Below are 14306 nucleotides of genomic sequence, written 5' to 3' on the forward strand. Positions count from 1 at the left end.
CTGCCAAACCCCACCCAACCAGGAGAGAAAGAGAGAGATAGAGACAGACAGACAGACAGACACAGACAGGCATTACAGGTATCCAGGTGGCCCAGTAGATCAAGTATTGGGCCTGGATAACAGGAAGACCTGAGTTCAAGTTCAGCCTCATACTGGCTGTATGACCCCGGGGCAAGTCATATAACTTTTTTGTCTCAGTTTCATCATTACTAAAATGAGGATAATAATAGTACCTGCCTCCTAGCTTTGTTATAAAGATCAGATGGCATAATAATTATAAAGTGCTTAGCTCAGTGAATGGCACATAGTAGGTGATATGAAAATGTGATATGTAAATGTTCATTATTATATGAATATATAGTGAAACCACTTCAGCATCTTTGCCAAGAAAATCCCAAATGGGATTACAAAGAGCTGGACATGACTAAAAAACAACTTGAAAACAACAACAGTGAATATGTGTATATAATATATACATGCATGTGTGTGCACATCCATATCCATACATACACACATACATGTGTGGGTATGGCATATCCAGAGTGCTTCAAAAGTCTTAGGGCAGTCTTAAAGTATTTTAAGCTATAAAGCCTAAATATACATTAAAACTTTTGAGACTTCCTGTATATAGGGATTTTATATAGAGTCTATTGGGAACACATTTAGGGGATATATATGAAATATATTGGAATATATAGGGGAAATGTCTATATGTATCTATAAGAAATAGAAAAGAAAATAGAGAAAATATATTAGACAGTATATAGGTTATATAAAGAACATAAAATGCAAGTGAAAAGCAAGTACACACACAAACATTTGTACATACATATAAGATACATGTATATGTATGTGTGTATTGGGTTTTTTTTGGTGTGTATGTGTGTGTCTATGCTTTTATTCTCTCCCTGTTCCCCAGCATTAAAACAAGCTTTGATGTGGTGATAACAATATCTGAGAAAGGCATTTGTTGCCTTTCTTGCTGGAAATTTCATTTCCAGCCTCTTTACAGTCCCTTTGGCCTGAGGCTAACTGGGGACTATCTAGTAGGTATTCTGATGAGTTAAGCTGGTGAGCAGAGGCTTCTTTTGTAAGCACCCCATTTGGGTAGTGGGATTCACCAGGTAAGGTGGAAAGGACATTGCCTCTAGGGCCAAGGACTTGGTTTTAAATTATATCCTTGATATTCCTTGCAGTGTGACCTTGGGCAAGTCACCTAAACTTCCAGGGTCTCAGTTTCCTTATTTGTAAAATGAGAAATGGATGATCTGATGTTTGGGGGAATAGAGAGAGAGAGAGAAGAAAGGTTAAAAGGGCAGAGTGGGGGGCTTTGGAGCCCAGAGGAAATCATTAGAAGCTGATGAAGGAGGAGGTGGGAAACTGCCTACATGTAGAAATTTAAGTCAAGAAGATTCATATCAGCCCATTGTCAATGTTTAAACATTAAATCAGAAAGGAAAAAAAAAACCCACAACATTTTAACGGTGACATTTCAGAGAGGAAAAATCCTGTGCTTGGTGAGAAGCTGATGACTCTTTCCTTAGGCTTTCCAGGGCAGAGATCCAGGATTTGGTTACAGAGAGTGAAAGAGATGGGTCTCCGGAGATGTGACAGAGGGAGAAGGGAGGGGATGCTTTCAACTGTGTGAAGGAGAGAGTGGAGACTTATTAAAAAAGATGGGATTATCTAGTTTATTTTCCATCTCTCCAGTACCAGAAGCAAACACCAGGACATTGAGGGGTTGAAGGGAAAAATTGTATCCCAATGACCAAAAACACCTTCATAGCTGGAGTATAGTCTTAGATCTTTGTAAGGTGGCTACTTCCTTGAGTAGTTTTCTGAGGGCAGGGCACGGTAAGACCCATCAATATTGCTCTTTGTCTGTGTTCCCCACAGGTATGATGTTGATTCTAAGAGTCCTGATCTCTCCAAACATGTAAGTATCAGACTGTTGCTTTGCTGGTTTTTGAAATGTTATTGAATTCCAGATTCTAAATCTTTATCCTGGCATTCAAGAAGGGGAAGGAGACATTTATTAAACACCTACTATTTGCCAATCACTGTACTAAGTTTGTTGTTGTTATGTTGTTTGGTTGTTTCAATTGCATCTGACTCTCCATGACCCCATTTGGGATTTTCTTGGCAAAGAAACTGGAATAATTTGTCATTTTCTTCTCCAAATCATTTTACAGATAGGGAAACTGAGGCAAATAGGGTGATGTACCTTGCCCAGGGTCATTCAGATAGTAGGCCATATTGGAACTGTATTATATTCTTTAACAAATATTATCTCATTTGATCAGCACAATAACCATGGGAGGTGGATATTTTTAGGATCCCCATTTTACAGTTAGTTATAGAAACTGAAGCAGACAGAGCTTAAGTGGCTTAACTCAGGATATAGTTAATAAGTGTCCAAGCCTGGATTTGAATTCAAGTCTTCCTGACTATTCTTTGGCTCACCAAATTTCCTAGATCCAGCTCAGACCACTCCCCTTCATGTGATGGACACACATCAATCAAGGCAGACCATTTTCCTTTTCCTGGAACATTTCAACAACTTTCCTGTCCCTGTTTTGTTGAAACCATTATCTAGGCCTGAGATTCCTCCTTCCTTCATTCCGTCCACAGACATCTACATCCCAAAACATCTCTACTAATCTACCATTCAAGGCTCAGCTCTAGTGCTACCTCCTTCATGAAAGCTACATTGGTGTGGCAAGGAGTGTCTTTTGTCTCTTTTGATATCCCCCATGCCTAGCACATAGTAGATGCTCTATAACTTGATAATTGATTATTATTATTGATTATTTGATGAATATCTTTAGTCACACTACCCTGGCCAAAGTGCTTTCTCCCAATTCTCCTTGCTCTTCCACTCTTCTGTAGCTCCCTTGTGCATTAATATTATGGGAGGTGACATATGTAAAGCACCAAAAAATATTTTTTAAATAGCATTTTTAAAAATTTTTTAAAAATATTATTTTTTCACCATCAGCAAATCTGAAAGCCAGAAATGTGTTGAAAGCCAGATTGTGCTGCTTTGTGAGAGTTAAGTGTTAAATTTTGAATATGAGCATCAGAAATAGGCAAACATTACAAAACAGGGATGAATTTATTATTGTATTCATTGTCTAGACTTGAGAATGATGGGAAAATGCTAATAATGCAAATTTAATGTAAAATATGTCATGCATATATATATTTTTGCAATCAGCAAAATATACCAGTACACTGCTACTTAAAATGCTATATAAAAGTTAGATATCATTGTATCATAGCTATTTTTTTTATATCTTATCCACCTTACTAGACTAGACTGAATTCACTGAGGCAGGACCCATGTCTTACCTGGTAGCTGTGGGTGCATATAGAAAGAGTATCATCTTCTTAACAGGTACAAACTTTTTTTCCCCTTCAAAATATAACTTAAAATGTTGGGGGTTAGGAAAACTGACCCTGAAGACAGGAGGACCGGAGTTCAAATTCAGCATTAGACACTTACTTCTGGTATATCCTTAGGCAAGTCACTTGGCCTTGATTTCCTCAAAAAAAAAGAGTATTAATGTTTTGTGGTTTTTTCCCCCCTTCTGACTTAATGGTAAATATCTATAATGAGTGAGGGTAGCTAGGTGGTACAGTAGATAGAGCACTGGACCTAGAGTAAAAAGATTCAGCTTCCTGATTTCAAAGCCCCCACTCTCCTCTCCCTTGCCCTTGATCACTAGAGTTTTGGAAGGTAACCTAATCAGATACTTGAACTGGCCTAGGTTATAATGTCAGTTCTGGTCAGTTACATACTATATGGCCTTGGTAAAGGACTTTCCCTTGGGAGCCTCCAGTTCCTCCTTTGTAACATGAGTACCAGATAAGTAGTGGAAAGTGAACTGACTTTGGAATCAGATCATATTAGTTTGAATCCTGCCTCTGATAGTGACTATATCTCAGGTGGCTAAGTCATTTAATCTCTCTTTTTAACTTCATTTTTTTATTTTTTATATTTTTAGTTTTTTGCAAGGCAAATGGGGTTAAGTGGCTTGCCCAAGGCCACATAGCTAGGTAATCATTAAGTGTCTGAGGCCAGATTTGAACTCAGGTACTCCTGACTCCAGGGCTGATGCTCTATCCACTGTGCCACCTAGCCACCCCCTCTTTTTAACTTCAAAAATTTTTAATTTAATTTATATTTCTATTTATTTTTAATTTAATTTTAATTTTAAATTAATCTCAGTTTTCCTGTCTCATTTTGAGAGGTTTGAACTAGGTAATCTATAAAGGATTTTCAGTAAGGTTCTAAATATTTGAAATTTTCTAGAAATATCCTTTCTACATATAACAGTAGGGGTAGCTAGATTGAGCAGTGGATAGAGTGACAGGCCTGGAGTGAAGAAGAGTTCAAATCCATCTTCAGACATTAACCAGCTGTGTGACCCTGGACAAGTCACTTTACCCTGTTTGTCTCAGTTTTCTAAGCTGTAAAATAAGCTGGAAGAGGAAATAGCAAACCACTTCAGAAACTTTATCAAAAAAGACCTGAGAGGGGTGGCTAGATGGTGCAGTGGATAAAAGCACTGGCCCTGGAGTCAGGAGTATCTGGGTTCAAATCTGGTGTCAGACACTTAATTAATTACCTAGCTGTGTGGCCTTGGGCAAGCCACTTAACCCCATTTGCCTTGCAAAAAAACCTAAAAACAAAACAAAACAAAAAGACCTGAGAGAGAGTTGAATATGACTAAAACAACTGAACAACAACACAGAAATAGTACATGCATATGAAACAATTGAATTATGGAACTTAAAGACACATTGGCAATGAACTAGTGTCCGGAAGGGACTGGAGCTGAGATCTGGGGATAGAATTGGCTTATGGATAATAACACTCTTTCTATGTTCTTCTAGGATTTCCTGGGTCAAGCCTTCTGCACTCTGGGAGAGATTGTGGGGTCCCCTGGGAGTCGCTTGGAAAAACCCCTCATGTAAGTGTGGTGGGGAAGGAATGCTGAGCATGAAATGGGTGGCATGACTAGCTAAATACAGTATAAATGACTATTTTGCCTAGCAAGGCATTTAATTGATTTTTTGAGTTTTATTTTGACTTGTTTATTTGGGGTGATCATGAGCTTATTGGGTCTTTGGGTGAAATTTAATCACTAAAGGTGTCCTTACCACCAACACCTCTTATGGTATTTTGCAGAGCCTTGGAGATAATCAGATACCCAGAAATTCCTCAGATAACCAGACTCACTAAAGAGTGGTGCTAAAAGTCATTTATGTTGAGAGTAGGAGTAGGGAAGATGACATTAATTATAGGCTTGCTCTGCAACTAACTGTCCTTCCTAGAATGAATGAACAAATGAATGAGTGAGCATTTAAGTGCTTAGTGGTGGCTAGTGCAGTGGATTATAACACCAGTCCTGGAGACAAGAGGACCTGAGTTCAAATCCAACCTCAGATACTTGACATTAACTAGCTATGTGACTTTGGACAAGTGACTTAACTCTGATTGTCTCATATCCAGGGTCATCTCCAGTCATCCTGATCCATATTTGGCCACTGGATCTAGATGACTGTAGAAGAGAAAGTGAGGCTAGTGACTTAGGACAGTACACTCTCACTCAAAAACAATTCATCTGCTTGTCATAGCATCACCTCCTTGATGTCATGGCCTTTTAAAAAATTAATTAATATTTTTATTTATTTATTTTTCTAACAACATGCAATGTGGTAATATTCAGCAATTTAAAAAATTATGGTCTTCTTTGAGAATGAAGGATATACAATGTCATCATGTACCAAGTACTTTACTAAGGATAAAGGATAAAAAAAATAGGAAAAAAAGAGACAGTTCTAGCTCTCTCTGGAAGTTTTGTACAAAAAAGAAAGTTCAGCCACAGGACAGATGGAAAGGCCTAAGTTTCAATGATTGACAATATCCAGAGGTCCTTAGATTACCTAAGTAGCTAAGTGAACTAGTTTACTTAACATTGCTGGCATGTTGAGCATAGATGGTAAGAACTGGAGCATCTTAGGAATCAGTGGCAGCACAAATGCTGAATCCTTGTAGCCCTCCATCACATCAGGAAAAAAATGGAGTTTTGATTCCCATCTCATTCCAACACTATGATCCAACACTGAATCCAGTGGCCAAATATAGATCAGCTGAGGAAGAGGAGGAAGGTAGAAGGTTAGACTTATATGGGTCCTGAGACTGTGTAGGACTGAAGAAAGCTAGTGGTTGGTTGCCTCTGATGGTGGTGGCCTTTCTTACCACCTGGTTATCTCAGATTAGTTCTGGGATGGCCTGGGCCAGGAGAGAGGTTGGGGGAGCAGGGTTTTCCTCATGGGTGAAAGCTGAGAGCTGGAGGAGGGGCTCAGGGAGTCAGGTCTCCTTAGTCTTTCCTTCAGTCATATTCTAGGATACATGCATCAGTCATTCCATCAATTAGGAAGCATTTATTAATTGCCTAATTTGTACCAGGGCGCTATATATCCAAAATAAGTAAAATACAAAGACAAATTAAAAAAATGCTTGCTCTCCAATATCTTACAGTCTAATATAGTGATAAAATATATACAATATATAGAATGAAAAAATGTTCAATGGAGAGGTAAAATATATACATAAACTGAATATAGCTATCTATTCCACATTTCTGGGGGTTAGGGGTACAGGATCCCCTGTGATCTAAAAAATCTGAGTAAAATTTTTTGACCTTTTCTTTGTACCAGAAAAGAAATCTGAATTAGTATAGTATTAAAAGATAAAATATGTTGCTATCATACAATACCATACAGATATTTTTTGTATTTCTGAGTTTCTAGGATTTTCTATGACATCTACAAAACTCTCCCTAAATTGCCAATCTGCAATATATCAAAACCACAGGAAAGTTAAGATGAGGAAGAGATAACTGTATATACTAAATGAATACAGGGTAATTTGGGGAAGGGATTAACAAGAGATGGGGATTAATTCCAATTTATGTGCATACTCCACCTTTGGATATCCACCAGCATCACTGAGCTGAAGATTGAGAGCAGAAGTGAACCCATCCCTTTACCTTCCTCTAGATTCCAGCTTCCCTCTAATTTTTCCTTGTCGTTCCCCTTTCCCAAGGTTCTCCTTTCCTGTTTGGTTTAGCCACCCTAGTCCCAGATTACAGTAAATCCTTGAATGCTGCCACATTCCCTATCAAGTAAGAGCTAGAGAAGGAAAGGAGAGAAGACTTCATAGCTTCCAAAAGTTTCCAGGTATACACTATCAGACTTTATATCCACAACCCTAAGCTGGTACTTACCCAGGACTACAACTCCAACCCCTATAATCGCTGTAATGTGGGTGACATAAAAGAAATACAAGACCCAAATCCTTGTCTTAGAACTTTTAGTTTAATGAGAAAGGCAAAATAAAGCAGAGGAGAAAAAGAAGGTATTTATATGATAATTTTGTCATTTATTTGAAAGGAATAGCAAGTTGTGCAAAATAGCTTTTCAGTTTCATATACAATCATCTTTTTTATTGTATATAGAAATGCTTTTTTTATTCCATAAATATGTATGAATGGGATTTTTTTTTTAAAAAAGGAAAAATAACTAAAGCATAGGTACATGAAGAAGGAACATGACGAGGTTCTAATTGTAAGATCAACAGGAAAGAGAAAGGCAAGAACAACATTGGAAGGAAAAGCCAGGGAAGGTTTCCTGTAGGATCTGAGATTTCACCTGACTTTTGAATGATCATATGTCCAGTATGGAGTAAGGAAGGGGAGGGGCATCTTAGAAATCACCTAGTTTAATCCTCTTATTTTATAAACAAGGAAATTGAGGTGCAGAAGAAGGCAGTCACTGAAGGTCACACAGTTAGCAAATGACATAACCAGGATTTGGGGCTGTCCTCTCAAGCCGAATTCCATAATTTTTTAAAAATTTTATAATAGACTAGACTGCCTCATACGCTGAAAGGTAAATGTAGTTTTAGTTTTTATTCATTTTCCAGCCCCTTTCTTCTTGCCTCAGAGGAATTAAAGAGAGGGGGGAAATGGGGTGAAGGGAAGAGAAAAGAGGGAAGAAAGATAATACATAGGATGACTGACAACTCCTTAATCAGGGAATAATAGGCTGCCTTCCCAACCACGTCAGGAGTTGGGAGCTGTAGGTGGTAGGGGTGGGGAGTAGGTGATGGGAGTGGGGAAAGCTGTGTTTCTCTAGGGAAGTGAAAGGACAAGGGGAGTTGGGGGTAGGCTCCTGGGGGATGAGTCTGGTCACCTACTGGGAAATTTCAGCTTCCTCTGTACCACCCAGATGGTGGTAAGAACGTGGGTGGCATCTGCATCTTTGTCTGAGTGTGGGGGTGGCAGTTTCTAGGTCACTTGTCTGCCTAGAGAAACAGGTCTGATGGACAGAAAAACTCAAGAAGGTCAGAAAGGCCTTTTTCTCTCTGATTTCCAATGAGACAGGCAAAGTTACTCCCTTGAGGGATAGAGGACTCTTTGATCCACATCTCCAGCTGGTCCTCTACAGAGGGTCCTGGTGGGGACAGAGAATATTGTTTATTCCATTTACCATTGACTGTTTGGAGGATCTTTGAGAAGCTGGATACTTTCAGATTCATAACAAGGAAAAGGAAAAGAGGAGGTTCAAGGAAATTAGGAAGAAGCTTAATGACCTAGTGTTTTTTTAAATTAATTTTTATTAAAGATATTATTTGAGTTTTACAATTTTTTCCCCAACCTTACTTCCCTCCCCTCACCCCCCCCCCCCACAGAAAGCAATCTGTTAATGACCTAATGTTAACATAATGCAAAATGAGGAGAGCTTTGGATTTGAGAATCAAGAAACCTGGATTCTAGTCCTGGGCTCACTGATAAGTGGTTTTAGGCAAGTAATTTTTTTCTTGACTCATTTTTTCTCATCTATAAAATAAAATTTGAATTAGGTGATTTCCAACATCACATATTCTATAGTTCTGTGGCTACATCATTCCAATTTCTACTGAGGTGTCCAGCCTTATAGTATATTTCAGAGCTGGAAAAGACACAAGATACTATCTAGTCAAATGATCTCATTTTACAAAGCCCAAAGAAGGGAAATTATCTTAAGGTCTACAGACTGACTCATTGGGCAGAGATACACAAGCTATACGCTTAAGTGAGGAATCAAATCCCATGTCCTTTCTAAAACCTTTCTTAGTTGTCCCAAATAGCTGGCATCTCTCCTTTCCTACTGATCTTGATACTTTTCTTATAGAAAGAGAAATCATTTATTAAATACTTGCTAGGTTCCAGGAGCTGTGCTAAAGATACAAATACAAGGGAGCAAGACAGATCCTGCCTTCAAGGAGCTTATATTTGAAAGGGGAAGACAACACAAAGGGGTGCTGGAAAACCAGGGAGAGGTTGCAGGAAGTAGACTTAGAAAAGGCCAAGAGCTCACTTGTCATAGCTGTGGAAATCAGAGGGAAAAATCATCTGGAAAGTATTCCTGCATTGTTGGTGATTATGTTTCTTACCTCCTTTTTTTAGACTATGAGTTTCTTAAGAGCAGGTTCTGATTATCTATGTTCTATTTTTTATTTTGTTAAATATTTCCCAGTTACAGTTTTATCTAAATTATATTCCTAGGATAAGCTAATTTGAATTAGAAATCAAATCCTGCCTCAAAACTTACTAGCTGTGTGAACCTGGGAAAGTCACTTATCCTCAATTTGCCTCAGTTTCTTTATTTGTAAAATGATGGTAATTATATATATATTTTTTAAAAATTGTGATTCTGTAGTGAGTCTGAGGAGGGTAGTGGTTTCACCAGCAGAAATAAGGAAATTGGGGGTGGGGGTGGGAATGGTTTTAGGGGAAAGATGATCAATTGAAGTTGAGAAACACTGAGTCTAATGGGGATAGTGACAGCACTTGCTTGACCAGGTTTTGAAGATAATGGAAAATAATATATGAAAAGTGCTTTATAAATCTTAAAATACTTACATAAATACTTTTGTTGTTCAGTTTTTTGAGTCGCATCTGACTCTGGAAAATAATATATGAAAAGTGCTTTATAAATCTTAAAATACATAAATACTTTTGTTGTTCAGTTTTTTGAGTCACGTCTGACTCTTTGTGAACTGATCTAGGGTTTTCTTACAAAGGTACTGGGGTAGGGTAGTATGTCATTTCTTTTTCCAACTCATTTTACAGATGAGGAAACTGAGGTAAAGTGAGTTAAGAAACTTGCCCAGGGTCACCTAGCTAGTAGTAAGTATCTGAGACTGGACTTGAACACAGGAAGATGAGTCTTCCTGACTCCAGGTCTGACACTCTATCCACTGGGCCATCCAGCTGCCTGAATAAATGCTCATATTATTATTATCCTCCAAGGGTTGTTTTGAAGCTCAAATAAAATAATAATTGTAAAATACTAGTTTAGTGCCTGGTACTAGATAAATGTTGACCATTATTATTTTTATTATCTGGTTCACTTGGGAGTCTATTGCCTCTGTTCAGGAGTTAAATAGTTCTAACTCCAGATACCCAGGGAACCCTTGAATGTTGCTACATTTCCTATTAAGTGGGGGTAAGTGAGAGAAAGAAGAAGGAAACTTTATTTTTTAAATGTTATTTTATTTTATATTTTGAGTTACATGCAAAAATAGTTTTCAACACATATTTTTGTAAGCTTTTGAGTTTCATAGTCTTCTATCTTCCTTCCCTCCTTTCTCCCCATTACAGGTTATACATGTATAATCATGTTTAACATATTTCCATAACAGATGAATCAGGGGCAGCTAGATGATGCAGTGGATAGAGCACTGGCCCTGGAGTCAGAAGGACCTGAGTTCAAAGCCGATCTCAGACACTTAATAATTGCCTAGCTGTGTGACCTTGGGAAAGTAACTTAACCCCATTGCCTTGCAAAAAAAATCATAATAGAAGAATCAGAACTAAAGGGGAAAAATGAGATAAAGGGAAAAAAATAAAACGTTTTTGAAAAAATGAAAATAGTAAGCTGTGATCTGCATTCCGACTCCATAGTTTTTTCCTCTGGATGTGGATGGCATTTTCCATCAAGTCTTTTAGAATTGTCCTTGGTCACTAAACTGTTGAGAGGAGCCAAGTCCATTGTAGTTGATCATAATGCGTACAATGTTCTTCTAGTTCTGCTCACTTCACTCAGCAAGTCTTTCCAGGCTTTTATGAAGTCTTCCCCCCTCTATGATTTCTTACAGAACAATAGTAGGAAGGAGACCTTATATCTTCCAAGAGATGTACTGTCAGACTAAGTTGATGGATTTAAGCTGTTATCAGCCAGGATTACATCTGACACCATGACCTCAGTGTGAGGGGAGGGAAGGAGGGTGAAACAGAAGAAATATTAGAAGAATCCTTGTTCTCAATGAGCTTTTGGTTTAATGAGGAAGGCAAAACTAAAGCAATAGAATATAAAAAAAGATAAGAGACTGGTTGTAAGAACCATAAGAAGAGAAGGGAGGAAATGCCATGGAAAGAAGTGGGTAAGGGTTGCTATGGGATCATACACACTGGCCTCAGGTATAGATGTTAAATGTTAAGCCCGGTCAGGGAGTATATAGGTCTGCTCATCTTTCTGCTTCTCACTCTATGCCTTTCTGTCTCTTTCTCTGTTTCTGTGTCTCTGTCTGTCTTTCCCCACCAGGATAGGAACATTCAGCTTGAATGCTAGGACTGGGAAACACATCCCATCAGTCTCAAATGGGTAAGGTCAAAGCCTCCTTCTTCCCCTGGGACATCAGCTTTATAGAATCCTGGAGAGGGCTAAGACAGCTTTTAGTAGACTATATAGGAATCCCCAATGTGACTACCTGAATATCCAGGCTTGGTCAGGAATGCAGAGTGGGGAACCCAAGATAACCACTGAGGAAGGGGTCTAAGAGCGCTATATAAATTATAGGTGGAAATTTTCCTAGAGCAAGGTACTCCTAGGGAATGGTATATGAGACTAAAAGCAAATTCATAATCATGCCAAGATGTTTTCATTTCCAGTATGGTAAGAACTAATAGATATAACTCACATAAAAGCTCTTTGTGATTTTTCTTTTTCTTTTTTTTAAATTAAAGATTTTATTTATTTGAGTTTTACAATTTTCCCCCTAATCTTACTTCCCTCCCCCCACCCCCCAGAAGGCAATTTGCCGGTCTTTACATTGTTTCCATGGTATAAATTGATCCAAATTGAGTGTGATGAGAGAGAAATCATATCCTTAAGGAAGAAACAAAGTATAAGAGATAACAAGATCAGACAATAGGATATCAGTTTTTTTTTTCTAAATTTAAGGTAATAGTCCTTGGTCTTTGTTCAAACTCTATAATTGTTTCTCTGGATACAGATGGTATTCTCCCTTGCAGAGAGCCCCAAATTGTCCCTGATTGTTGTACTAATGGAATGAATGAGTCCATCCAAGGTTGATCATCACCCACATGTTGCTGTTAGGGTGTACAATGTTTTTCTGGCTCTGCTCATCTCACTCAGCATCAGTTCATTCAAATCCCTCCAGGCTTCCCTGAAATCCCGTCCCTCCTAGTTTCTAATAGAACAATAGTGTTCCATGACATACATATACCAGTTTGCTAAGCCATTCCCAATTGAAGGACATTTACTTCATTTCCAATTCTTTGCCACCACAAACAGGGCTGCTATGAATATTTTTGTACAAATATTTTTGTATGTTTTTAGCCTTTTTCATCATCTCTTCAGGGTATAGACCCAGTAGTGGTATTGCTGGATCAAAGGGTATGCCTTTTTCATTTTTCAATAATGTTTTTGGATATAATTGAGACTAAATGACTTGCCCAGGATCTCACAGCTAGTAAGGCATCTGAGGCTGAATTTGAAGTCAGATCCTTCTGACTTCAGGGTTGATGTTCTATCCACTGCACCACCTAGCTAACCCAGTTCTTGAATAATTTTTAAAGGGGTCTAAGACCAAAAAGTTTGAGAAACTCTGGATTGAGGAGATTGCTCTTTCCAGTCAGATCAAAAAGATTAGATCCCGCCTATGAATACTCAAAATCAGGTAGCCTTGAACCACAGATAACAACTTGAGTTATAGTTTACTTTTCCCCCTCACTATTCATTATCTCAAGAAGAGAATCAACAGCCCCATCTCAGGTCCATGACTCTCTTCTTAACTCCCTTTCTCTCTCCATTGGGAAATAATAAGGTCTGGATGGCTCTGAGTGGAATAAGTCAAAGGATGTTTAATGTTTGGTTTTTATGAAAGGGGAAGGAAGTAATGGGACAATGTCAACTGGAGACTTTCATTAAAGTTCTCCTGGAATACCTTACCAAAACTTGGAGGTGGCAATTGGTGAACCCTAGTAGGTCTTATTAACTTGCAAAGACTTTGAAGTTGTTGATGAGCCTTCACCAGGTGAAGGAAGACCTGATAAGGAATTGTGATCTACATTGATATAAGTTTGACAATGAAATGACAGAAATTATATTTACATGGAAGGGCTAATTGACTTTCAGGGTATTTTCCTTTTAGTAGTGATCTTTGAATGAAAAGTATGAGAACCACAAGAACCTTTTGGTATCTTTGTGCAGGCAGGCCTCCTTGGCTTGGTTCTCAAGCAAGAAGGAAAGGTTAGATAGGTAAAGATAGTTCTGAAGGGGGATTAAAGGTCAACTCTAGAGTTGGGGTAAATTGTCTTCAAGTAATCACTTCTAGGAAGCTAGGTGGCTCAGTGGATGGAGCACTGGGCCTGGAGTAAGGAAGACCCAAGTTCAAATTTGACCTCATATACTTACTGTGTGAGCCTAGGTAAGTCATTTTACCTTGTTGACCTCAGTTTCTTTATAGTAAAATGAGCAGGAGAAAATAATTGGCACACCACTTTGGTATCTTTGCCAAGAAAACACAAAACTGGGTCACGAAGAGTCAAACACAACTGAAATGACTCAACAACAACAAAAGTCACTTCTAAAAGACCATATGGTATAGTGGGGAGAGGGTGTTGGCTTTGGATTCAGGAAGACTTGGATTCAAGTTCTGCCCATCACTTAAATCACTTAATGTCTCTGTGCCTCAGACAATTCTCTGGGTTACTAAGTGCTAGATGGGCTGTTCTGCTGCTGCTGCTGACAGGGGAAATTTCTGAGCTGAGAAAATCCCAGATCAGGAATGTATTGAAGTTCCTCTGGTTTACATATTTCCTCAATGTTCCAGGAGGATCCTTTTTGTGGGGATAAGGATGGTCTGTGGATGTTGCTGAGGCTGGGAAAGGGGAGTGGTAGGAAAGGAAGGGGCTGCCTTGATTGCCACTATCCATTGTCTAATA

The 14306-nt window shown here is 38.5% G+C and overlaps 1 protein-coding gene across 2 annotated transcripts in view; it reads left to right on the top strand.

Moving 5' to 3' along the window:
- Window positions 1–14306, top strand: part of CPNE5 (copine 5) — a 197431-nt gene that overhangs the window by 79450 nt on the left and 103675 nt on the right. For both annotated transcript variants that reach the window (XM_074236397.1, XM_074236396.1), the window contains exons 5-6: window positions 1897–1936; window positions 4900–4976. In XM_074236397.1, coding sequence (XP_074092498.1) covers window positions 1897–1936; window positions 4900–4976 — 117 coding nt within the window. The remainder of the gene's footprint in view (window positions 1–1896; window positions 1937–4899; window positions 4977–14306) is intronic.

This window comes from Macrotis lagotis, chromosome 5, assembly GCF_037893015.1.
Source record: "Macrotis lagotis isolate mMagLag1 chromosome 5, bilby.v1.9.chrom.fasta, whole genome shotgun sequence".
NCBI lineage: Eukaryota > Metazoa > Chordata > Mammalia > Peramelemorphia > Peramelidae > Macrotis > Macrotis lagotis.